Source organism: Falco rusticolus, chromosome Z (assembly GCF_015220075.1).
Source record: "Falco rusticolus isolate bFalRus1 chromosome Z, bFalRus1.pri, whole genome shotgun sequence".
NCBI lineage: Eukaryota > Metazoa > Chordata > Aves > Falconiformes > Falconidae > Falco > Falco rusticolus.
Genome location: NC_051210.1, coordinates 11,544,891 through 11,572,844, shown reverse-complemented (window position 1 = coordinate 11,572,844; position 27,954 = coordinate 11,544,891). Strand labels below are relative to the sequence as shown.

The 27,954-nt window shown below is 36.5% G+C and overlaps 1 protein-coding gene across 1 annotated transcript; it reads right to left on the bottom strand.

The window, feature by feature from the left end:
• Positions 1-390: 390 nt before the first annotated feature.
• On the bottom strand, positions 391-26,323 carry PTBP3 (polypyrimidine tract binding protein 3). The gene is made up of 13 exons (XM_037374614.1): positions 26,255-26,323; positions 22,590-22,759; positions 21,583-21,729; positions 17,238-17,399; positions 15,191-15,301; positions 12,016-12,190; positions 8,585-8,662; positions 7,816-7,910; positions 5,196-5,229; positions 4,476-4,568; positions 3,387-3,603; positions 2,266-2,343; positions 391-1,563 (listed from the first exon to the last, which is right to left on the bottom strand). The coding sequence occupies exons 1-13, from the start codon at positions 26,277-26,279 to the stop codon at positions 1,431-1,433; spliced, it is 1,518 nt and encodes a 505-aa protein (XP_037230511.1). The 5' UTR covers positions 26,280-26,323; the 3' UTR covers positions 391-1,430.
• Between the last annotated feature and the right edge of the window lie 1,631 nt (positions 26,324-27,954).

Genomic DNA, 27,954 nt, shown 5'->3' with positions numbered 1-27,954 from the left:
ACTTTTAAAAATACAATCAGACATCACTAAAGTTCATATGTACTTTTCAACACCAAAACTAAATGCATCACAGCTCATTCTCCAAAGAGAAATGGATATTCAGTATTGAACATTTTTTCATACTTGCAAAGGAAAGAATGATAGCTCTTCATTACTTGAAGTTTAATACTGAGAGAAAAATGCAGGAACCCAAAAGAGAATATTCTGATACAGCCAATGTCTCTCAAAAAGTTAGATGAAGTCCAGAAACTGAGGTGAATTTTTTGTTTGGTCTTTGTATATAGGCTTTTTTTAGTGCATTTTTCTGGGTATGAAATTTTTTTCAGCCAAGTACTAGTATCAGACAACTGCAACCAGGTAAATGCAAAGACTCTCTACACAAATGTATGGGTTAATAATACTTGTCTTTATTCAGTTGCTATACCAAGGCACAAGAGCCTAGAATTCAGTGTTACATAATGACTGAATTATTTTTGAAATATCAATGAAAACATTTCCAAAAAGACCAAGATTATTTTCACAAAGGCCAAAATATATCTTTCAAGATACAACAGCTTAAGTTTTTTTCTGAAGTATCATAAACACATAGTAAGGCACATAATAAATACACAGCAATTCAGGTATTAGACACTATAAACACTTGAGGTTTAATTTTTGTGCCCCCAAAGATGACCTTAAGAAAATAACCTTTTACAAACTTGTCAAACCATCACAGACCTGATTACTTTCCAGAATACTGTAAATATTTTATTCTTTAAAAGAAACACACAAAATTCTTTGAAATCGCAACTATTTTGTGTTACTTCCTCCAAAATGTTTAATACGACATCTTGAAGAAACTTGTCAAATATCTTCTACTCCACAGAGAGAAGGCACTGCCTTTTCTCTAGTAATTTAACCTATATGAACAGCATGGGTTTTTTGTTTTTTTAAAAAGTTATTTGTAAAGATTTGCCAAAGTATAAACACACCACACTGATGACATAAATACTGTTTAGAGGACACACAGTCAGGGCTTGCTTTTCTTCAAGAAACTTGAGCCCTGTATCACATTCAAATTAGTGTTTAATCTGTGCAGAATAGATTTACTATTTTCTTAGAAATACTCTTTGTCTGATATATTGTAAAGGCACTCAAATGTTTTGTAAAGCTGTTTTCAAACAAAAGCTAAAAAGGATGTTCTCAAAAAATAATTAACTAGGAAATTTGATGATAAATTGTTGCTAAACCAATTTTACACAAGAATCTTTCTATGGATGAATGTTAAACTGATCACATACTGGCAGCTACAATCAGAAAAGATCATCACTTAATTCTTTGTGTAAAAATGAGCTTTTTCTTTTAAGAGAACTCCTCATAGCTTTTTAAGTCTTATTTCAAGATTTTATGAACATTGTGATACAGTCTCAAAAGGAAATTTCACAGAAAAGTCAGATTGTCCATTTTGAGAAGGAAATTCGTAGGTGATGGTCTTCTCCAAGGTCACGATTGTGAAGCGCTATGAGAGCGTGAATTGCTTCTTCCACAGAGTCCAGCTGGATAAGAGCCATTCTGGAATCTCTCCTGAAGTACAATAAAACCTGTTATTAATCCTAACAAAATTTTCATTGCACCTGCCTACACAGAAGATTGAGGCAAGTATTTTTTTCAGCCACATCACACACACTGAACACTTATTCAGTGAAAGAATCAGAACTAGTTAGGCACCTCCTAAAATGAGGAGATAACAAAACTATCCAAAATTTTGTACATTAATAGGCTACAGCCACGCCATTCTTCTATTACACTGCACTTCAAAAAATAGGGTAGAAATAAAGCTTGAAGACCTCTAAGAAACACTTGCATTGTCCATATATATGGGATTATTCTACCAGGTATGATCATGCTAAAATAATGCTGCCAAGCAACCTTAATGAATGCTCAAGCAGATTTGTCATCATCTTTTACAAGACATTTTACATATACATAGCTTGTATTTCTTTTTAAAGACGCAAGTATTTACTTTCCTTAAACTTATCTTACTTAGAACACGTGGAATTTGTCAAAAGGCTGTATATTTTTCATTTAATTATGCTAACATAATTCTAATCTTAAAATTTTAAATGGGATACTATCACAAAAATTGTCATAGCTGTACAGATTTTGCCTGTAGATACATACACATGGAATTTTGCCTATAATTATAGACACATTTAATTTCCCCAAAAAGCAATTACCCCTCTCCCAGGATGAAAGCTTGCTCAGCATTTTGACAAGAGAACTTACAGTAAGAATTTGAAGGCTTTCACAGTAGATCCTGTACTTTCAAAAAGGCTCTTCAGATAATCAAGAGTGACAGAAGGCCTATTTAGAATAAACAAACAAACCCGAAACAAAACCTCCTCAACTTCTAAAAGAGCACAGAGTTCTGTAATAGTACCAAAATCTCAATTCTGGCTTCTAAATTAAAATTTGAAGAGAAAAAATTACCTCCACCAACCTGTGTCATGCTTCAGCCCAAACATCTTGGATTTGACACTAAGATTTAGGAACATAGTACACTAAAACACAATTCAGATACACTCTACTACTTTTCATCCTCCCCACTCCTCCCTCCATTAAATTCAGATTGCATAAAAATCAGTGAAGATCACCCTCAGAAATACCTTTCGTCTTGTAATTACTGCGAGTGTGCGTCACATTATGAATTTTGAGTTTTCTATTTTACTCAAAAAGCCATTTCCTAGAGTGTCTCTGTGTGTGTGTGTGTGTGTGTGTCCCCTTACTTGGATAAAATTCCATAGTTTTCCCTTTTCCCTTCCTGCATAGTTGCCAAACAGCAGAAGCCTGTAAAAACTTAGGGTTGGCTGTCACTCCACACATTGTTAACATTCTAAATAGGAAAAAAGGTTGCTTCAGTTTTAAAGTACATGCCGCTTAATACTTCTTTTACAACTCTGCCTCTATGTAAGAGGTCTGAATTCTGTAGAAACTATTCTTTTAAAAGTGTTAGAATTATGAAAAAACGTATCTACATTAAACAACAATGGCAATGATGAATTTGATGTAATGTAACTCCAGCAAATTATCTAAAAAAACATGTCTTTAATCTTTGTGCTAATTCATAACACAGGACTTTATACAGGAAAAACTAAAGGATATTCTCAAGAAAATGTAAACTGCATTAAAACTCATAAAGAAGAGCATTCAATCAGTTATCCTCTTTGCTAACAATAAACATGTGACAGTTAAAGGATTCACTTATTGTTAATTACACAGCAGATTGACACAAATTCTCAGGAAACTGTAAAAGGCCAAGGAAATGTAAAGCTAATGTCAGAGTCTGTAACTTAAGAACATAGCCTAAAAAGCATCTTTCCAAGAAGATCACATATGTAGATACTCACGGAATGTTGGAGAGATGCAGGGTGGCAGATGGAGGAAAGATATTTTTGAAGTTCTTAGAGCCAGGTCTCTTATAACGGTGTAAAGGGCTATGCAAATAGTCCTTTGTCAGACCTTGGTCGTCTTGTCCCTCATGAGGAAGTTGAATTCTCCGATGTTTTGAAAAAGTAGCATGGAGGACCTTTCCATAAAGCATCTGCCCATTCAAATAGGTGATAGCTAAACAGTGGAAATATAGTTTGAGCAGGAGCAAAAGGGAGGGGAAGAAAAAAGGATTCTTTGAATACTAATATTGTCTTCTATTTAGTGTCAGATTTGACATTCTAAGTTCAAATTTAAACTTCCATGTCTACCAGGTGGGCTATGTAATAACATTCTTTTTAAAAGCAGTATAAGGATGCAATATAATCTCCAGTCTAAATGCAACAAAAATGCAAAGCATTTATTAAGGCTGAGATTGTTGGGCCTCTTTAGTCTGGAGAAGGCTGAGAGGGGATCTTGTCCCTGCATACAAATATCTCAAGGGCGGGTGCCAAGAGGATGGGGCCAGGCTCCTTTCAGTGGTGCCCAGTGACAGGACAAGGGGTGACGGGCACAAACTGCAGCACAAGAAGTTCCAAATGACAATCAAAACCTGCCTGGACACACCTCTGTGCACCCTGCTCCAGGTGAACCTGCTTTAGCAGGGGAGTTGGACTAGATGATCTCCAGAGGTCCCTTCCCACCCTGATCGTTCTGTGATTTCAATGAAGAGCAGCTGATTATTCTTAAATAGCTAGATACAGGATTAACTACAGGAAAATTGGATGATGCATTAATGAGGTAAAATATCATAGTTCTCTTGTAGTTTAATTTTAACATTTACTAGATTGAGATTCACAGGATATTTTTTTTAAACCACCATAGGAAAATAAGTTATTTACATGAAAGCAAACAGATCATTATTAACATACACAAGGAAGTTTGTACGTAGTAAAGCATCACAATGATAGATTTAATTTGTTTATGCTTGTCACTGACAGGTGGCAAATTCTTCATCTATATCACACTCATGCAATTTTGAAGCATAACTGTGCCTTAAAAATCATTACCTAGTTGAGCCTGGGTTGCATCTGCCATCTGAACCAAAGCATTATCTCTTTTGTTAAGCATGATCTTCACACGATGCACATTACCATACATACCTGTGGAAATCCAGAAAGGAAATTTGTCCAGAGCATTACTATGAACAGCACAAGGGCATTTCATTTGAATAACATCAATGTTACAAAGAATACTCACCTCATTAAACAGTTTGGTTAGAATATTAGTTTGAAGGAGAACTTTAAAGTTTGTGTATTATTTTCTGAGGCTCAGAAATGGGGTAAGAAACCCTAGGATCTTGGTCATAAAAATGCAAGTTTATGTTCAGCTTTTAAATAGTGCAATAGTGTGAAAGTCCTCTTAACAGAGGCATACTAAGATATTATTATGCCAACAAGTATTATCTTATCCTCTGCAAATAACATACATGCCAATTCTGTACCCCATTTCCTGATGCAATCTTTGTTTTTTCATCCTACTTTGCTTTCCCAATCTTTGTAGTAAACAAATCAGACCACACACTGAAATTCTACCAACACTGTAACTATTTTTAGTAGCTGTGGCCTATCACCGCTGACTCAAATTAGTGTCATTTTGAAACCAGCATGTTCTCTTTTGCCTTTTCTAGACAAGACAGAGCAATGGAACTTACATCAACCAGCATGTGTCAGATAAATAAAAAGAATGTTAATCCTGTAGTTTCTCAAGGTATATTTGACACATCTTACCAAACAGGATGAAAAGTCCATATGGTGTGATGGCCTGTTTAAATGATAAAATAAGTATATTACTTTTAAAGCCTTGAGACAAAAGAAATCTATTCCATAAGTGCATGATGAACAAAAAAAATGGAAAAGATACTGCATACTAATACATAAACCTGTCTCTCCAAAAGCCATTCCCTGTAATAACTACACTGTAATATATTACACTCTATAGCATTCTTGTTAATATATATTTGCTATGCACACATAAAATATTTAAACAAGCTAACACTTCAGCTCATGCATTTTCATCACTCAAGACTCAGTCTGTCATGCTGAAGAAGTTATTAATACTTTAACTGGCTTAATTATTTGAACTTACTCTTTCCAAGCAAGCAGTTCATTCCCTGAAAAATTAAAGACATTTCCTGAACTAGAAACAGAAAAGAGCATTCAAGAACACCCTTCTATTTTCTAAACAGCAGACAACACCTATAAAACTAAAACCAGTTGCTCCAAAATGCGTTTGCTTTGTCTTCAGTTTTGTCCCCATCTCTGTACATGACCATAACATGCTAAAACGATACACATGCCGTTTAACTGTTTATATATGAAGAATATAGAAAGTGATATTTAAATTTTGTTCGATAAACAAACACTAAATATTGAAAGAAATAAATTATCTTCAATGATTTTCAATACTTGGGTACCAAGCTCCCAAGCACCAAAGAAGATAATTTACATGCTGATGCTGACAAATTTTATTCAATTGAGGCAAAGGCTTTACCAGTAATGAATACTAAAAATACCTGCATATCAGAAGCACTACTCACACTCTCTAGCCCTATTCCTTCTCAACTCAAAACATCTGAAATGTGCACCAAACATCCTTAAATTATTTAAAAACAGAAGATATTTCCGCCTAAGAGTAAGCCAATACTCTTTTAACATCAGCATTTAGTATTAAGGAACAATTGCTATCAATGGAAAATTTAATGCCTCCAGAGTTTATCCTTTTTTCCCAAACATTTTAATTCAGCTATTTAAAGAAATTTCTAAACCAAATGAGATTTCAATATTTCTACTGAAAAAATGTTTTTTGGAAGACAAAACCAGCTCATTTAAATATCATGAGGGAATGTTCAAATGCACACTGAAATGCTGCAAACAGGGCAGAAACATAAATTGAAATAAGGTCAACCAGATTTTCTACACACAGAAAAAGAAATGATATGGCTCAGACAACTACTACTGAAGAACAAGTGTTACACAGTTGTCAAGAAATGTATTTACACAAATTTATATTTCCAACAATTAATGTCATTGTACATTCTTACTTTTTGTTTTAAGAAGTTGAGCATTATTTAATACATTTATGTTGTATTATGCATTGCAGCACAAAGTTCTACATAACTTCTCAGATATGTTTTAAGTAAAGCAGCAATGTCCTAAAAACAGCTTTGACCTATGCTTCACATAAGCTTATTCTTAAAAAAATTACTCTTTCAAGAGTCAAAGAATCATCTTGAATCAGCTGCAGGAAGCACATGCACAACAATAATCAGAAATTAAGTAGTAAGATCTATTGACAAGTCAAATCCTAATTTACAGCCATTTCTTTTGATGCTTACTGTGGAATTCAGCTATTAGTACAAAAAACTGAAACAGCGCAATTACTTAAAGCAATGGGTCAAAAGATTTTTAAACTTCAGTAATATGAAGATAACTTCCATTCTGCCAATAACTCATAATTTTATGAAGTTTATGGTTGTGAATCTAATGAGTGTGGAAAATAAGAATTTTACATTGATGTAGTAGAACTGCTTATCAATACTCCAGTAGAATTGTGTTTATGTCATGGCCTTGGTAAAGCTTGATTTTTATTTTTAAGAGATGTACATTACTTTTAATTAAGCACAGGTCAATATGTAATATTTGAGTAACAAAGGTAAGCTTATAGTCTATGTCATTTCCAGTATAAAAATAACTATCTAATTTGTCCTTGGCAATTTGACTGCCAACACATTAAAAAATAAATCTGTGTGGTTCTATGAAAAAGTGAACATGTGTATTTGTTAACTTTTAAAAATGGGTTTACAGTGATGTCAATAGCAAAGTGCACTTGTGATATGCTTCTCCAACCTGAGAAACATTGCAAAACTCGAAGGATCCCATCGGTGTTTTGAAAGGCATTTGATTTGGCATACTTTTATTTCCTTTTCTTTTCCCTGCTGTTTCCCTAACTCATCATGTTTTCCAACAAACAAAAAAAATGTTTGGCTTCTCTAAAAGTAGCACACAGAGCAGTCATATTAACAGAGATATCAGTAAATTTAGTTATAATATATGTTGTTTACCCATTCAAACATTTCTCACACCTGATCATGGACTTTTTTCTAATTACTAGCTACACTGCTAACATAGGTTTCCTAAAGTAAATCGTGCTTGGAAGCTTTTCAGTACTGACTGGAGTTTAACCTCATCAATATTTCAAACTATCTCAAACAAGAATAAAGCTGTCCATTTTTTTATATTATCAGCATAGATATTTCCTCTCATTCCTTCAGCTAATATCAATTTGCAGGAAGGATTCTGACAGTTGGTACAAGTTGATACTTGCATCAGTTCCACCAATCAAACTTACTTCAGGATTGAGGTTTGTGACCAGTAAAACAGAACTCGTTGCAAAAGCAGTAGCACCAGGAATACTCATCTGTCCAGGCACTGCATACCTGCTGACTGAGAAAGAACAAAATACTCAAGAAATACCTGGAACCAGAAAACCTGGAAGGGTATTAAAAGCATCATTTAAGGTCTCGAACTGGAAAAGACGTTTTAGAGGAAAATCTCAGGTTACATTTGGGAAAAAAAAAAAAAAATCAAAAAATGGTTAAAGAAAATTCCTAGTATCTGACCAGCAAAGCAGGAAGCACCTCCCCTCCAGGGACGAAGAAACATCAACAGAACTAAACAAGAGGGGATATAAATTGCACCCTGAAAAGAAAGAAAATAATTTAGCACAGAAGTTTATCCTATGCTAGAAAGGAAAAGATCTGAGTCTAAAAGACTATTTTTCATTTTATAGCCAGAAGAGGGAAGACTTCCTGCTTTAGCTTTAAATGTCACTGAAGTCTTAAAAAAACCAGATGCTTCGTTTCTTCTCTTGCAGGTTAATCTTTATCATGGCATTTAATTTCTTCACTTATTAAATTATAAACTACATCAGCATATGGGGTTTTTTTAATTACTGAAAGTAATTTTACTGAATACTATGAGAAAGAGAACTAGAATTACTCAAATGAACATTGTGTTCTGACTGCTGCGTTTGGAACAAATTTTCTCTGAACAGGTGTATTCAGATGGACCACTAGCCCCAAATGCAAACACCATATTTTTACAAAATAGAAACTTACCAGAAGCTTGAGCATAGCCTGTGGGTTGGGCAAACACAACGGGTCCCGTGTATGGTGGGAAGACCACTCTTTTGCTGCCTAGAAAGAACAGACATCTAATTAAAACAGATTTTTTAATTTTTAGAAAACTGAAGAGAATTCAGCAATGACAATCAGCTTCCAGGGTTGCTATTCTGACCTCAGTCAGTGATTACATCTTTTATAAAACGTTTGGGTTGAAAACTCTCATTGAAATCCAAGATATTTTTTTTTTTACAAAGAGAATTGTAAAGCCACTTTTAAAGGCAACTGATCAGCCTCAACATCCCTCTCTAAAATGAAGTCAGGGCAAAAAGTAATTTAGACAAATTTGAATAGAAAAGCACAGCATAGATTAGTATCCATTGAAGTTAAGACACCTGTGGTTCAATGTTCAACAGATTTCAGTCACACAATGGAAATGCATTCTAGAAATTTTCTGGAAGTAAATACACTCAAAGACATTTTGTAATGATGTAATACAACTATTTCCTAGGTATTTCTAAAACCAGTATGGGCTAAATAATACAAACAACAACAATGAATCTGAGGCTCTGCATTTTACTAGCTATTGAGATGCATATTTTACCTTTTAAAAAGAATGTACTTTCCCAGCATGTATTGCTTCATAAATAAACAGTGTTTTTTATGGCTCTCCCAAAAGTCTTAAGCATTAAACAGATTTGGAATATCAACACATGAGAAGTTCCAGCCTTGAAGATAGCTCAGTGATTTTTACATTAGTATGTGGTGTTAAGCACTACCTGGGGCAGCCTCTTGTATTATAAGAGGCAGTTAGATTCAAACTTGAGTTGTGGATGCTTTCATATCTCAGCACACTAGTTGTTTTTTTTTTAAAAAAACAGGGCATGTATAATTACATGTATAATACACCCTGCAAGTCTGGCAATATATGTCTGTCTTACTATTCAAACCACCACCATTGACTAAAATAGCTACATTCACTAACAGATGGTTATTGACAGGGATGATATAACACCATAAGAAATATCTGTTGCAAATTACAAAAACAACAAATGAAATGGACACCACAGATCGAGTATTCATGAATTCTGCACCACATTACACCTCCACTTACCTGTAGCAACAAAGTGTCTTTATTCAGTTGTTAGTATGAAAGTTACCACACCAAAGCAAGTCGTTGTGTTCTTGAAATACATGCACTGGTGCATTATACTGACAAGTTCTGGCAATACAGGTTTTAATCACTTATTCACAATTCAAGAATGATAGTGGAAACATTAATCACATGCTTTTATTCTGCCAAATATTAATATTTCAAAATCAGGCATGTAAAAATTGTCAGAGCTAATGCAAGAAAGACCTGGAATTCTTTATTGCCTTTTTTTAATGTGCAAAATAATTTGCTTCATGGCTAGCAGCTAGCTTTGAAAGCAAGCTAATTCATGTATCTCTGCTTATGCTCACTGGGTGAGGGAATGCTTTAAATGCAAAACATTCACAAAATCTGCTTGTTTATAGTGCAGTATCTTTTCCACAAAAGACTCCTTTCAAACAAAAGGAAAAAGAAAGGGAGGGGGAGGGGGGAAGAAAAAAAGAAGTTTCAAGAGCAGTTCAGTTTTACTATTAAGGTAGCTTCAAGTCGACCAAGAAAAAAAAGGATATATTACTTTTAGTTGCATTTATCTTAAAATTCTCCATCAAAACTACATCCACTACTAATAACATGAAGTGTAAGTGCTGACGTGACTCCCAACATCTTTTCCTCACGTAGTGGAACTGAGGACTATCGCAACATGCCTATGGCAACATATGCATGTCGTTACCACTGGCAGAAAGGCTAGAAGCATGCTTCTGCCAGTCTACAGCTACTTTTTAAAAAGGAAAACATCTATGCAGTTGCTTCACTGTGACTGCACTATTAAAGAATTTTGATACAGAAATTTGATTCACCTCTACATCAGCACCTCTTGCTGTTCTTACCATTACGGTAAACGTTCAGACTGAAAACAAGATGTCTAGCAATAACAAGCTTGGAAGAGTGAGAGGGAAGGAAAAAGAGAAGTGTTCATGTGTATTCTCCAAAACCATGTATACAATGTTTTCTGTGCCCTACAAGCAAGTTTGTCCTTAATCTACTCCAATTGTACTTTCCTCTTTCATTGACAATTCAAGTTGTGTAGGTCTAATTAATTAGAATACTTTTTGCATGTCTGGAATGGGTGCTAGGTGGTAAATCCACAAAGCTAACACACCTCTTATCTCAGACATGCAAATAAACAATTGTATCCGTGTATGGATCAGCTCTTGCACACTGGGTGAAGAATCCAGTTTTGGGATAACAATATCTGATCTATAACAACATGTTACCATGATGTTGTATGGCAAATCCTCAAAAAATGTACAACCATCTTTACAACTTATGTAAAGATCCAAGGCCTGCCTTTAAGGGGACCAGCAAAAACAATCCATAAAGTAGTGAGTGCAACTCACTTCTTTACTCTCAACTAAGCTACCAAAGCCAACTATTGAAAAAAAACAAAAAACAAAAAACAAAACAAACCAAAACAATAACAAAAAGAATCTGCCCTAGCTATCACAGAAAACTAAAGGAAAAAAAGGGAATTCTTCCCCAGCTGTTGCTACCGTTCTACCAGCTGGACAGTACTTAACAGCTGAGACAGTTCTTAGCTGGGTATTATTGTGTATGGCTGTCATTAGACAGAAAGAAAAATAGCTAAATTTGCTCAATTTGCATTGTAAGCACTTCTGCCAAGTTATCACATGAATGTGTTTGGTGATTTGTATTATTACCAATTGAATAAGCATGCCCGAGCTATTTATGGTGAAAAGGTTTCTCCAGTGTGGCTTCAAGCAGATAATGTCTCCTCTATGCCATGGAGGTGACACATAACGTTTAAGAAAATACCTAAAATTTTATTTTTTACAAGATGATGACAAAACATATATAAATACATGTAGGATTTCTAAGTTTCTTATGGCTTTGTTTGTTACAGCAAGCAGTTATCCTAAAATATCAAGAAGTAAGAGCTAACACCCTTAAAACACCTATCTTCAAGTAGCTTTAGGCAACCAGTGCAAATTTTGATGATTACTATTGACTATTCTGATATGCAACATTTATTATACTACCTGTACCAATGATACAATTTCACAGCATTTTATGTATGCAGATTTTTGACAACACTTTGAATTTGCCCAACAGCATTCCTCATGTTGTAGTTTCAGATATTCATTTATCTAGAGTAGGACTTTCTGCTTTCCATACAAACTTTACTGGACCTAACCAACAGAAATGTACACAAAATGTATCCTTCTATGAACCTGATATGAAACCCAGAGCATAAGTGCAACATGAAAAGCATAATGATCTTATTGTGTTTTCATCAGTAAAAGCGATCGTTTCTTACCAGAGGCATCAGATACAGAGGGCTCCAGGGGTGGCTGGGCATCACCAGGAGGAAGGCCAAAACGAGTGAAATCTCTGCTTTTGTTATTGTTGTACTTTATAATAAGGTTAGATAACTTGGAGAAATCAATACGCAGAGTGCAGCACGAAACATAGACACTGTGGCCATCCAGAATCTGAAGAAAAACAATCATGTTTTCAGAAACAAATCACAGTGGCAGCCACCACTGTATTTTATTTTCACCCCACAACTGTATCCAAACTGAAATTCATCTTCTGTTTTTAAGGCGCTGCTTTTAAATACCAAGTAGACAATTATGCTGCCGCTATCCTTACCTAAACATCCTGTGTAAGTTACTAGTATAGTGCACTAATTATTAAGTATTATGTCACCTTCTACCAATGGAAAAAACTCAGCTTTAAGCATAACTTGTCTTTCCAGGTGTGTTTCTAATCTTAGCTGTCTCTCACTCAACACACGATACCAGATGCTAGTAACAATACTAATTTGGAGATTTTTATTGTACGGGAACTGTCCCTTACATAAGTTGGTGAAGGGTCTGGAGCACAAGTCTTGTGAGGAGTGGCTGAGGGAACTAGAGTGGTTTAGCCTGGAGAAAAGGAGGCTCAGAGACGACCTTACCATGCTGTATAACTACCTGAAAGGAGGCTGTAGCAAGGTGGGTGCTGGTCTCTTCGCCAAAGTAACAAGTGGTAGGACAAGAGGAAATAGCCTCAAGTTGCATCAGGGCAGGTTTAGATTGGATATCGGGAAAAATTTCTTTACTGAAAGGGTTGTCAAGCATTGGAACAGGCTGCTCCAGGAGATGGTTGAGTCACCATCTCTGGAGACATTTAATAAATATGTAGATGTGGTACTTAGGGGCCTGGTTTAGTGGTTGACCTGGCAGTGCTAGGTTAACAGTTGAACTTGATGACCTTATGGATCTTTTCCAACTGAAACAATTCTGTAAAATCTATCTTTTTAAGAGTAGCTGTGCTTGGAAAGATCACTGAAGTAGTATTTTCTGCCTATACCAGTCATAAAAGAATCATGATGGATGAACAGGGGAAAACTCGTTTGCTATAATTATTTAATATAATCTAGACCAAAATTACATTTTTTGTGAAATCTTTAATAAGGTATTATTTATTATTAATACTGTTCTTTAAGAAAAGATGTTATTGCTAACAAACAGGCTATAATGCCAACCACCTTTAATAATGTCCAATATATATGTAATCTCTAAAACACATAGTAAATTTACTTACTGGCCTGAAGTGTAACTAGCAATAGTTAAATATACTATGCCTTTGATTCTGAAGTTGAGAATAAAGTCAACTTCAATAACAAAAGTACAGTGAAAGTTCCATTCACTCTAGTCTTCCAGTAATTTTTAAAAAACCAGAATGCTAAACACCACTTAATGCTTAGCAGAATCTGTTCTTCTATATACCTTCTATGGAAAATTTCAAACTGATTTTATTTACTACTATTGAGGTGACCACACAGGTTAAAGAGAAATACAAAGCTGTCTCAGGCTTAGTTTCAAGTAAGTGAAGTATTTTATTTTCTGTCTTTTTCACTTCACAGTTCAAGTATTATAGCCTGATGATTTGTAACATTGCTGTACCTTCTGCAAAAGTCTTTGAAGTTTCAGCTCTTGATATTTAATTATGAAACTCCTCCCCACTAAGGAAATTAACAGTATTTTCTAGAAATTAAAATACTTAGCAATTATAAGAAAACTAATAATAAAAGTTGTTTGGGAGAAAAATGTATTTGGTTTATGTGGGAAAGTTTTGGTAGTGGTGAGGCTGCTGCCTCTCTGTGAGAAGAGATCAAGGGCTGCCCCATGCTGGACAGAGTGAATTCCAGCAGGCTCCAAAACAGATCTGCCACTGCCCGAAGTGGAGCCAGTCAGAACACTGCTGGCGCTTCTGTGATAACATGTTTAAGAAAGGGCAAAAAACACAGTGCAACAGCTGAAAAAGAGAGGATTGAGAAAAACGTGAGAGAAAATCCTGCAGACACGGAGGTCAGAGGAGGGGGAGAAAGAGGAGGTCCAGGTGCTGAAGCAGAGATTCCCCTGGAGAAGACCATATCAAGGCAGGCTGTCCCCATGCAGCCCATGCAAGTCCACAGTGGAGCAGATACCCTACTGCAGACCGTGGGAAGAATCCATGTTGGAGAAGTTTGTGAAGGACCGTATTCCATGCAGCAGACCTACGCTGGAGCAGGGGAACATTGCGAGGAAGATGCTGCGGCAGAGACAAAGTGCTCTGGACTAACTGCAATACCCATTCCCTGTCCCCCTGTACTGCTCAAAGGGAGGAGGCAGAAGGTTTGGGAGTGAAGTTGAGAAGAAGGAATAAGGGTGGTGGGAAGACGTTTTTACTTTTGGTTTTGTTCCTTACTAAACTATTATATTTTTAATTGGCAATAAATTAAATCTGTCTTCCCCAAGTTGAGTCTGTTATGCCTGTGATGGTAATAGGCAAGCAATCTCCCTGTCCTTATTCTGACCCACAAGCCTTTTCATCTTATTTCCTCCTCCTGTCCTGCTGAAGAAGGGGCACAAGAGCAGTTTTTTGAGTGACCGGCAGCCAGCAAAGGTTAACCCACCACAGAAAATGGGCATAAAGTAGGTGAGCTTTTCTTCATTACCAAGAACATGCGTTTTAAAAATTGCGGTACAGCTCCGTTGAAATTAAGAAATTTAAGGCGAAAACATCGATTGCTGTAAATTTCTCACTGAAACTCAAATGAGTAAAACGTGTAACATTCATCTAATCTCTGGGCATTTAACTACAGTACTCTTAGTATTGAACCTTACTGAAAATACTCCATTTAATTTGAAAGGCAAAAGACTTCCTGGTCAACTACCATTACCATCACTTGTCACTACTGACAACTCTGATTTTTGTTTTGGTAGACTCGTGCAGGTCTTGGAGTATATGCTATACATTTATGTTTGCAGTTGATGGCAGAGCGCTATCCTCTTAACTAATGGGGGATGTTAAAGTTATTCATGTGCAACAAGAGCATTAGAATGATACGAAGTCATAAAGTTAATGATCAAGCTATCCCTGATGTTCCCCATTTATCTAGGGGGGGAAAAACCAAACTGAAAAGACAACACAAATCAAGCTGAATGTACTTGCACTACACTTACCATTTTGGCATAATATGCTTCCATTGGATTAGCATACTGCAGCAAAGCTTGGAATTTATTACCCTTATTGAACATGACAATCTTCAAAACAGATCCGTATACAGAGAAAATCTGAGAAGGAAGAAACATGGACTTTCAGAAACAATGAATAAATCATGCACACTACAAAACTAGCATTTAATACTCCATATAAGTGTCTGAAGATTACTTTTTTTGTGACAGCTAAACATAAATTGAGTGAACTCTGAATTTTGTTTCAGGTAAAGAAAAAAATTTAATAAGAGGCCAGAAAAGATGGGGAAGAAGGATAAAATTTCCTTAAAGAGTTAACAATAACTGTTCAACTAAGGGCAGGAAAGGCCAGCCCAAACTGACATTTGTCCATTGTATGCAGAGAAATTGTGAATAATCAAAGCTGAGGTTTGAGAAATGGTCTCTCATAAGGCAGTTGAGATGGGAACTGCAAATTTCCTTTCAAGTTAAACCCCTTTACATTTTGTACTTCAAACAACTTCTGGAAATTTAGTGACCAGATATACATCTTAAACTGTTTATGTGTGTACAAATTAATTACACAGACCCACTGTCCAAATTAGAAGACAAAGAACAAAAAAGTAAGACAAAGACCTAGTTTGGGACCTACTACTCTAATTTACAGTTGAATGGTATTTGATCTATTGCAAATGCAAACATTACCAAAAAAAATTTAAAGGTTGAAATTAGTTATATATACACTCAAAATAAGAGTGTACACTACATGGAGGTGTCTATACAAAAGCAAAACCACAAATAAAGAGGACAAAATTATAGCTAGAACTTATCATATAAGTGCAGAAAAACTATGTCCAAATAAATAGTGGAGGAGGAAAGGTAGGTTTGGAAAGCACTAACAGTTTTAGAACAAACTGTTAGAATCAATGCAAAGCCAGGAAAGCAGACACACACACCCATTCCACCCCACCCCAGACAAGTATTAAGCCTGGAATGGAAAGAAAGGCCAGAAACAAGGACAAGCATCTCTTGCCAGCCTATTAGGCCTGGAATCATGGATACAAGACACAGTCCTAACACTTTGTGCCCAGTTTTTCAGTCTATCAGAAACAAGGTTTTTATGCTGCTGTCATTGTTTTGTGGTAGAAGACAGAAGAGAAACCTCTTTCACAGCTGTTTAAAATTAGCCATTGAGTACCTGTTCATAAAGCACTCAAATTTGAGATGATAGTAAAGCAGAAAAAACCTTCTTCCAGGACTGCAGGTTTTTGTAAAAATATCCCAATTACTTTAAATTACATTAATTTAAGAAACTCATATTTGGGGCTTGTTTTTTACTGCACAAATTTACTAGTTATTACAGAAGCTTCAAGTATGAAACCCTTTGCAATATCTGAAAACAGTATCAACAAATCCTTCAGGCACAAAGAAATAATTATTGTTTCTAAACTTACATCTCAATGGCGTAGCACAACCTACTAGCAGGACTTACAGTAATGGTTTTCATAGTCCATATAGCTCACCACTATTCCAGGCTTTCAGAGGTGGTTGAACTAAATGGCATTCTAGCAGTTGATCAACAATCAAAAACATTTGTCAAAGCAACTTTAATTGTATATTATATCACTTGCATCCAATTGTAACAGTGAATATAAAACCCTAAAATATAATGCAAACTACAAAAGTTACTCAGTACAAAGAGTGCTAAAATATGGGTTCCCAAGCTCTTAATCGTATTTCACTATCTCATCATGTTGGTGTAAATTAGAAGTAACACCTCAAATTTGTTGCTGCTTCTACAGAAACCAAGAAATTAAATTAAAGACAACGTGAAAAGCTGAGTACAGAAGCCCTGTTTACTTTGATTTTTTTTGTGCAAAACTGTTTCAAGCGTGGATTCCTAAATTGCATCAAAACATTTTAAAGTGACAGTCATCATTCAAGTGATTAAGGATACACCTGTACTTTTTAAAAAAAGTTAATGGATTTACAACAGCAACATTTTAAATTACATTTTAAACAAACGATTTTTTGGTTTTTTTGCAATCCTCATTACCTGATACAGTGTGTCTAAAGTAAGAGGGTAGAAAACATTTTCAACAACGATTCGAAGAACAGAACCTTGACTGGGAGGAAGCCCATTTTTAACAATCACAGAACTTGAAAGCAGGCTTCCAGAGCGCACAGCAGTCAAAGCACACAATGCAGCTTGGGTTCTCTGAAATCAAGACACAGCAGCGACCACAATTAACTTACACACATACAAATTATTCATATCTAGACAAAGATCTTTTACAAGGAAAAGCATGTAAAATGCATTTAAACTGCAACTTTTAAGAACATATTCCCTTTATGATTGATTCAAATCCCACATTTTGAAGAGGTAAATCTTACCTCTTCCTTCCCTTCCCCCACCCCTAAAAGAATTCAGATCATACTTTCACAGAATTATGACCTGCTTTTTTAGTTAAAGTGTTACTACTTTATAATGCCATATAGACACAGTATTTCTTTTGATTCTGTAAGCTTTTGTCATTCTAGAAATTTTCCAGCAAATCAGTATGATGACAATATTGTAATAGACTAATAACCAGTCAGTGCACCAAAAACAATTTCTTCTGCTTTATTAGGATTTCATTCTCTTCTGGAGCTAAATTTTACCAGAGATAAGCTTAAAGGCACATAACCTGCTCTTCTTTCTGAGCCAAATTATCAGCCACAAAACCACCTTTAAATCTCACTCCTCAAACTGCCTCATTGGGACTTTAGAGGTCTCTACACTTGTTTTTGATGGGCTTTCCTTAAATAGATCTTCAAACTGAAAGCACTGTGGACAGAGAGATTCCTTTCCAAATGTAATTGAGAAGCTTGCAAGATTTCAGTGACTTGTGTCAGCGCAAATTAAAAATTAGCACTGGTTTTTGCCCCAACCACTACTTGCAACATTCTTATGAAAACAAAATCATGAGACACACATCACAGTATATAATTTATCAGTCTTAATGGGAGGTCAATTGCAATTCACCCAGTAATCCAAAAATCCAAATGAATTTCAACTGCAGTATGATGGTTTGTATACTTTGATCTTGTGCAAAGAATATTTCCTTGGTTAGACATTAGGATTTAAGTCAGTCACCTGCAATATTCAATTAGTTTTAAGAAATCAATTTTCAGTACTTCAAAAATATAAGGAAGAAATTAATTCCGGTGTTTGGCATGAAGTCACACATAAAACTGGTGTTTTATCAGTGGAAATACCCATTTTATTTGATCTAGGGTTCTGAGAAGAAACAGTAAACATTACAAAAGATAACACTTTCAAGAATAAACTTGAACTTAAAGATGATGATTTGCTAGTCCCGAGTTTGGCAAGGCCTTGGAACAGTGCCAACACAAACCCCACAAAAGCAAGTTACATGACCCCTCACAATGACATCCGTATCTGATAAACTAAAAAGCTTTAAAAGAGCTGTTTTGGGGGCAGAAAGTGGTTCATCATGTATCAGCTGGGCTTGCTCTTCCATGTGTTCTTCAGATAGCATCTGCAGACCCACAATTAGCAATTAACTTTAGGAAAACACAAACATATAAAATTGAAGTGGTATGTTTTTGTGGTATTCCTGCTACTATATTATGGACACAGTAACTGGGGGGGGGGGGGGGGGGGGGGGGGCGCGGGAAATCAGGACTAATTATTCAGAGAAAAGATTTACCAGAGAAGACATGGTATTTTCTTCATATTCTGAAGCTATTGAGAGCTGTTACCTAATGTTAAAACTTAGGAATGGCAAAAGTTCTTTCAGAACATATTATATGCAAGTGTTTCTAACTAGTGTAGACTATAATAGCAGGGGCACCTACAGAAGGCTGCTAAGGACTGTTTCCAGTTTTCTAATGTGTCTGAGGATGGAGAGTCTACAACCTCTCAAAGTTGTAGTAACTTCAGGAAAGAAGTTTTTTAAGTTTAAGTGGACTTTTCTGTATTGGAATTTATGCCCATTGCCTCTTGTCCTGTCACTAGGCACCACTGAAAAAAGTCTGTCTCTACCTTCTTTGCTCTCCCATCACCACATATTTGCAGACGTTGGTAAGGTACCCCAAGTCTTCTCTTCTTCAGGCTGAACAGTCCCAGCTCTCTCTGGCTCTCCTTATATGACAAAGTCCAGCTCCTTAATCATCTTCATGGCCTTTTGCTCTATTTACTCCACCATTTCCATATCTCTCCTGTACTGAGGAGCCCAGGACTGGAATAGTATTCCAGATGCGCCTCATCAGTCACCTCCCTCAATCTACTAACAAAGCTCTGCCTTCTGCAGCCCAGGAGGCTGCTGATCTTCCTTGCTGCAAGGGAATGAGTGCTACCCACCAGAACCCCCAGGTCATTCTCTGCCAAGCTGCTTTCCAGCTGGTTGACCCCAGTGTACAATGGTACCTAGAATTACTTCTCCTCAGGTGCAGGAGTGGGCATTTCCCTTTGTTAAACTTAATGAGGTTCCTCCTGTCAGCCCATTACTCCAGCTTTTCAAGGTCTCTCTGAATGGCAGCACAATTGTCTGGGGTGTCAACTACTCCTCCTAGTTCTGTGTTGTCAGCAAACTTGCTGCAGATGTTTCTCCTCCCACCATCCAGGACATTAATGAAGATATTAAACAGTATTGGACACACTATCAGCCCCTAAGTTACTCTACTAGCAACTAGCCCCCAGCTGGACTTCATGCCACTGGTCACAACCATTTCAGCCTTTCAGATCACTTCAGCCTACTTATTTAGACTGTATTTAATCAGTTTGCCTGTTAGAATGTTAAAAGTAACAATGTTTGAAGTCTTACCAAAGTCAAGATAAACAACATCCACTACTCTTCTCATCCACAAACCAGTCATCTCACTGTAGAAAACTGTCACATTGGTCAGGCATTATTCCTTTTCAAAAAACTATGCTGACTTTTCCTAACCACCTTCTTGTCCTTAGAAAGTTTGGAAATGGTTTACAGGATGAGTTGCTCCATTATGTTGTTCCCAGGCACTGAGGTAGGGCTGATCAGCCAGTGGTTCCCTGGATCCTCCTTCTTGTCCTTCTTTAAGATACAAGAGAGGTTTGCTTTCTTCCAGTCCTTAGGAACTTCCTCCAATTGCCATGACCTTTTCAAGATTGTAAGAGTGGCCTTGCGATGACATCAGCCAGCTCCCTCAACACTCACAAGTGCATCTCATTAGGGCCACAGACTTCTGTTTAATCCAGTTCATTTAAATGTTCCTTGATGAGATTCTTCTCTACATCCTTCATGAAGACTTTCCCACTGTTCTCAGTTGTTTGATATTCCCAAGAGCAAGTCTCTAACTACTAAAGACTAAGGAGAAGGCATCCAGTACTTCAGCCATGTCCTTTGTCGCCAGGGCTCCTGTCCTATTCAGCAGCAGGAGGCCCACATATTCCCTAAATCTTCCTTCTGCTGCTGATACATTTTGCAGAGCCACTCTTGTTGCTGTTCATATCCCTTGCTGGAGCCAACTCCCTGTGGTCTTTTACTTTCCTAAGCACAGCTCTGCATGTTCACATAATGCTCCACATTCCTCCTGGGTCACCTGTCCATGATTCTACCCTTTCTATGTCTCTCTTTTAAGTTTCAGTTCAGTCAGGAGCTCCTTGTTGATTCAAGCAGTCCTACCACCTTCACTTGATTTTCAGCTCATCAGGATGAACCATTCTTGAACCTCAGCTCATCCACAGTAATTTTACAGATATCAGCTAGTGCCTGTCTGAAAGTTACTGCTTAGATAACAACAGACAGAAATAATATGTATCAGAATTTGACTATTGGTGTAGTGGAAGATAGTCTATTTATTTACTAACATTGTGGTTTAACCCTGGTACGTAGCTAAGTGCCACACAAGTGCTCAATCACTTCCCCCCAGTAGGATGGAGGAGAGAATTGGTAGGATAAAAGTGAGAAGACCCATGGGTTGAGATAGACAGTTTAATAGGTGAAGCAAAAGCTGCACATGCAAGCAAGGCAAAATAAGGAATTCCTTTACTACTCCCCATCAGCACACAGGTGTTTAGCCTTTTCAGAAAAGCAGGGCTTCAACATGCACAACAGTTACTTAGGAAGAAAACCACCATAGCTCCAAATGTCCCACCTTCCTCCTTCTTCCCCCAGCTTTCACTGTTGTGCACAACACGACATGTGGGATATCTGTTCGCTGAGTTGGGTTCGACTGTCCCAGTTATTACCCTCTCAACTTCTTGTGCACTCACACTGGCGGGGCAGCGTGAAAAGCAGAAAAGGCCTTGATGCTATATGTATGCATCACAAGCTATGAAGAAAATTAACTCTATCCTAGCCAAAACCAGTACACAACTCATGTGCAACTCTATCCTGTTAAACGGAAATTATACTTACAGCCTGATTAGGTGCATTGTCAGTCTTAAGCATTTTGTAATTGGAGTACTGAATACAAAGAGGCTGGCTTCGGAGGTAAAGTACAGCAGTATTACAGTAGCTCACCACATTAACAGCTGCTTCTACAGAACTCATTTCCAAAAGTGCCTGCAATCAATACATAGCAGTTTTTAGTGTTGTTTACAGGAGAGAACAAAACATCAAAGCACCATTTATTAGCAATTTCACTCACTAGAAAAAAATCATATGGAAGTACAGTACTGATTTTCTTAGCATTAAAATGCATTTGTGTGTTTATTTGATTTGATTTGTGGATTTTCTTAAAAGGCTTTATATTTTAAATATAATAAGTCATTACAGAAGAGGTGGAATAAGTATGACATACGGGAAGCAATGCTGCTAAACATACCACACTGCTAATGAATTTACTAGATTCCTGAATCCGAGCACTATTACCTAAGTAACAGATAAACTGATTGAAAAAGTAGGAACAGGACACTAAACACCTATCAGTTTGTTCATTATATTAACCCAACTCAGTGCTCTAGACAATTTTTAAATGATTGCCTATTGTTTTTATGATTTCAGTGTTTATTCATGATGTGAAGTATCCTGTCACATCTAAAAGGATTGAAACTCCCCCCGTAAACAAATTATTTCACATTAAAAAAATTACGTGCATGTTAATAGTTTAATCAGGCAAGTTATTTCAAGACTTCTCAAAATCACTAGTGACAATGTAGTTCTTTATCATCTATTCTTATATAAGGTGGATATAATGTTCAGCAACATTAAGTTGCTAGATCATTATTTAATCTAAAAATCTAAAAGTTTAAAAACTTAAAATAAGACATTCTTTCACATTTGAAATATGAAACTCTTGAGCTATCAATGAAAGAACTAGACATCATTGCAATCATTTCAACCAAATGCAATACCAAAACGGTCATAACATGAACCATATCTTCAATCTTGATCTTATAATTGAAACATTGAAAATTACATACCTGACCTTTTCCTTTTAGTATCAATATGTTGGTTACTATGCCAAAAGGGAGAATTAATGAAATTATTTCTGCTTCAGTAGCATCATCTGGAATTTGACGAAGATGAAGGACACGCGAAGGGGAGCATAAGGATGTGTCTTGTTCCAAGTTCTCCTGTTCATTCCAATTATCTGAAATATTTTAGGGAAGTAGATGGACAAGAAAACCTATTGCACAGTGTAGATACCAAAAGCTAAAAGACATAAACCTGCTGTGTCAGCACTGACACTGACTTACCTATGGCTCTTTAAATCCTAAGAAAAGCAGTTCATATATGACCAAAGGACACTTTAAGATGACTTCTTCATCTGTTCCAAATCTCCACTGCAAGGGGAGTGTGTGGTGTGTTTGTTTTGCTTTGGTTTGCATTTATTTTTTGTTTATTTTCCTGTGGGTTTTGTTAAGTCTTACAGAGAGTCCAATAACTTCTTCCCAAATGCCCATGTAACATATTTACAAAATGTTAGTTACACAGAAGAGGGACAAGTAGCAATTGGGAGGTAATACCTTCAATTCTTTTATTACTGACTTATCTTCCTGCATTGTATGTTTCTTAGATTCAGTTGCTACCTTAAATATTTTTTATTTATTTTATTGAAGAAATCCTGCTGTCCCACATGATTGTAAGTTTTAAAAAGTCTTTGGAAAGGGTAGACAGCAGTGAGGCATAAAATTCCTACAGATTCTAAAGTCTTCCACTCTGGCAAACTGCCTTTTTTTCTAACATATGCCTATTTGGATCCTGTTACAGGTAAGTGACCAAATATTACATGTCAAGGAGATGACTCCGATGACACCTCTGGAATAGGCATATTGTTCTAGAAGCTACCACAATGGAGCAATAAGTTGAAGTGGTAAAAATGAAATTCATTAGCCAAACTGCAGGTCCCAGTAGGAGATCCTACTAAAGCAAGCTACAGAAGCTTATGAGACTTGATGAAAAAAATACCCTAAACTGAGAGGAAAGACAGCATATTTTGATGGAAATTGTATTGAAGTTTAACTGCATAACACTTAAGTTAAAGGAAGAAACAACAGGTTTTTTTCCACTTACACACCAAAACCAGCTTCACTCCAGCAAGAGAGATAGCCTTGTGTTGCATTTAGCCTTCCAAGTAGGATCACAAAAGGTTAGAAAAAATATCTCTATATGCTTACTGTGTAATTTCAGGTTTTGCTGTAGGTTTTGGATACAGTCTAAGGCCAAGAAGCAAGATTCCCTCAAGTCATGCTGTGTAAGGATCTTTACAGAGGATTTTTACTAGTGGAAGTCTGTAAAACTACAAGTCAGATGATCTAAGTGCCAACCATTGCACACTCATAAGCCAAGATAACTAATTCCCCCACCTGCAAAACAGACAAGTCTGTTATGCATTGATTTTCCCATCAAGAAATTTTAAATGACATCATGTGCTCTGTGTGCATTCTGAAAAATGCAGATATGTGGCACACTTGTTGGGGATGAGACTTTAAGACAAACAAACATATTAAATGCATATCAATACCAAGCCACAACGGGGTATATTACTATTAAAGTCTAACAACCCATCCTTTTTTACATGTACTTTTCAGGTTCAAAATGGACAAGATATTCTCAACTTTAGTAAAGAAGGCAGGAAATTAAACCTAACAGGTTTAATTTTGCCTTTAATTTAAGATGAGAGACTCTCGCAGAAGCAATACTTTCTGGTTTCTGACTCATTATCAAAGGTGACAAGATGGAGTTAAGTGGCAAACACAGCTTTTTCTCTCTACATCTTCACTGAGCATTACAGGAGTTTTCAGGTCAGGCATTCAGCCAAAAAGGACAGTGCTTACCAGAACAGTTTCAGCCTGTGTACACACAGTGTGCATCCTCTATTTCACTGTCTACCAATTAGCAAGCATATGTTAGTTCTAGTTGGTTCAGCTTCCGAACAGCGAATCATATCTGACTTAAAAATGCTCTTAAAGTGCTGCTTTTCCTATTGTAATTGTTCTAAGTTCTGTGGAACTTCACCTAAGTCATCAAATCAGCAATAAAAGCTATCATTTATTCCATCCTAAGTATAAAGACCTCAGCATTTTTTAATCTGTTCTCCAGCTATTGATACTAATTTTGATGCAAAGTGATAATCATGTGTTACTTCTGGCATTTAATTTTAAAATTGATTCAACAACTATTTAAAGCACATGCACGGCTATCATCTCTTCTGCATTTTACACTCAACTGAGTGAAAGCAAAAAATGGCTTCAGACAAAGACAAGAGAAGCCTTATGAACAAAGTGAAATTTATGGCCTGGTGCCACAAAGGGAAGTTCATTACAATCATGATTCATGCCAGTACAAATTTATTTCCCAGGTGTGTAGCCTCAGATCAAGAAATCCAAACATATTTTAGATATGTGACCCACCAGATGAAAAAAACACTGCAGGTGAAGCAGTTGTATTAGGTAAAGAGATTTAGGTTTATATAAACCCAAAATGAAGTATAATCAATGAGAATTAGAGAGGTTTTGGATTTATCAGGACACAAACATGTCTATCTTATTTTAAAGTTTAGACACCCTGGACGTCACTATGAAGGATCAGAGGTTGCACTGGTAATTACTAAAAGCCACGTGAACTCAATACAAATTTATATTCCTTACCAGCTAAAAAATACCATCTACGCAGGCCTGAAATATATTTCAGCTATTGAATTACTGAGTTATAAGCTAATGCTGTTTCAAGCCAAGCAGAAGCCTCTGGACATCACACTGATCTGATCAGCAGAAATATGAACAATCTGACATGTGCATGTCAAAGAAATAAAAAATAAATATCTTAAGGTTAGCTACTCGGACTCTTCCTTCCCCTTATTCCCTGTTGGAAATATAGCAAGTAAACCTCTTGATAAGCATCTGAGACTATCTGCTCTGTCTCTTGCCCCATTACAACATCAACTATTTGGAAACCACTGCTGACAGGCAACTGTCTATGTCATGAGTTAGTTAATTTAGTTTACTGGAAGTTAACTTATGCAGCCATGGGCCATTGATACTTCAAGCCCACATAAGCTGAAAGTACCTCTAAAGGCGGCAGTCCCAGCTTTCTCTCACATTCAACTTTTTGTCTGATCTAAAACTACAGATAACCGAATACATCTACTGCATCTTTCTCAACACATGGAGTGGGGTAGAGCCTAAGTTTCTTTGGATGGTAGTATTAGTTTAACATGCCTGAAGAAACATGTGGCTATGTTTTCACACTGAGCCATCACATGGCTTAAACAGATCCAGTCTCCTTACCCTGCATCTGCCTATCCAAGTTCCCACCATATCCCCCCAAAAAACCATTCTGCTGAAAAAAAACCTCTGCAGATATGTAGTGAACCACATGAAGAAAACATCTGATCTGATGTTATAGAAAATAGTGATTTTTATGCCCATTTTCAACTGATCAGTATTAGAGCTCCCCAAATCTGTCATTGAATTGGATAGACTCTGGTGGCTGTACTCTTGGGAGTCTGATTACAGCTCAGGCTTTGTGAGGCTGCTTAGGGTGACAATAAAAAAATAAAATAAAGAAATAAATCACCAAAAAAACTTTTACAGAGAAAACAGACGCTGTTGAAGGACGTGATAAAAATCTTTTTTATATATACCTGTAACTGGAGTAAAATTCTCCATGGTAAAAGGCTTATTACTGACTTCAGAAGAACCAAGCTTGCCACGTCCACGCTAAAAAATAAAAGACAAGATTACTAGTAAAAGCTGTTACAGAGAAAGAGCTTGCTATAAAAGTGCAACAACTCCTGTAATTTATTCTTCCCACTAACAATCCCTTTCTATACATATTATTCACTATTGTTGTGAATCTTTCATGCAAAAATTGCCAACCATACTTCTTCGGTCTTGTTGTTAGCAAGTTCAGGTGTGTTATACTTCTTACTTCTCTTATTATTCATCCGACTACAGTTTATATTTTAAAAAAATCAAGAATAACAAATGTTTATGAAAATAAATAAGCTGGCTGCAGGCTCTGGGTCTGCAATACAACAGTGCTTCTAGATACGAGTAAACACACAGCCACACAGATAAGGTCAGCAAAACTAATTCAAGACTTATTTAAATATATCTAAGGCACTTTTTTTTTTTTAAACCTAACCCTTGTCCTAAGAATTTGATGGTAGATCATACATATTTGGAAAAAATGCAAAGTGTATGGTTTAAGAATGCTGACATTTGAGACTCGTAACTACTAACAGAGAAGAATCTGAGCACCATAGGTTCTTCACTCAAATATCAGTGCCTAGCTGCCAGTTAAGTCTGTTTACTCATTAAGACTGCTCTAGTATACCAGCCAGGCATGAGCTTCAAAATGCTGATATGAAACAAGGTACCATAACACCTCTGAAAGTCAGCTAAGGTTCCTGAAACTCACCACACTCTTCCATAAATGCATTTGCATGAAAAAGTTGAGACTAAGGGAATGGTTCTACAAAACAGATTAAGCTGATCCAAACAGCTCCTCACCACTTTGGTGAAAGGAGAGGTTCCCACTGCCCTTGCCCCAGTATTCCCACCTGCTTACAGTCACAGGCTGTTTACTTTGAACCAGCTCTGGTGTGCAAGAGATTTTCCACAACATGATTCAACCCTCCAACCTGCCAGCACTCTATACTGAGTTAGGTTAGTTGGTGTATAAGCTAAAAGAGGGGTTTAAAAGTGCCAGGATGCAGTGCAAAGAAAGGGATAGGGATACTTGAAAAGGAGACAGAACTAACAAAGCATCCTTTTGGCAGCAGCAAGCCATCATGCTGGCTTGTATGGGCTGCATAAGTACCACTCATAGTGGGCTGGTTTGTAAGCTGTCTGTGCTTACAGGAGTTTGGTTCTTTCCACCCTTGCAATCAACCATGTGTTCCTGCTACTTCCCCAGTGCTGGGAAGATCATTCACAACAGAAGGCTGTGACCAGGTTAGGATGCTGAACAACCTCTTCAGTCAAATTTATCTGCTTGTGAAGGAGCACATGTGTTAGAGTTGGATGGAAGAAAACATGACTGTGCTTATTCCTCTTTGGCAGCAGTACAGGCTTACTATTGTTAACCATGACATACTGCATCTTAACAGTAGAAATGCAACACGTAATTGTGGCAAACTCTCTGCAAAATAATTTTTACATTTAAAGAAATAAATATAAAAAATCTATTTTAAAGAAATTCTAATGGTTTTCAGTTGCCACCAATTAAATCCTTTTGCAATAAAAATATAGACTAATGTAAAGAACAGCCTACTCAGGTGAGCAATAGAGTACACTATACATAATACAGCCCCAGTTAATACTTCTTTGGATGGTCACA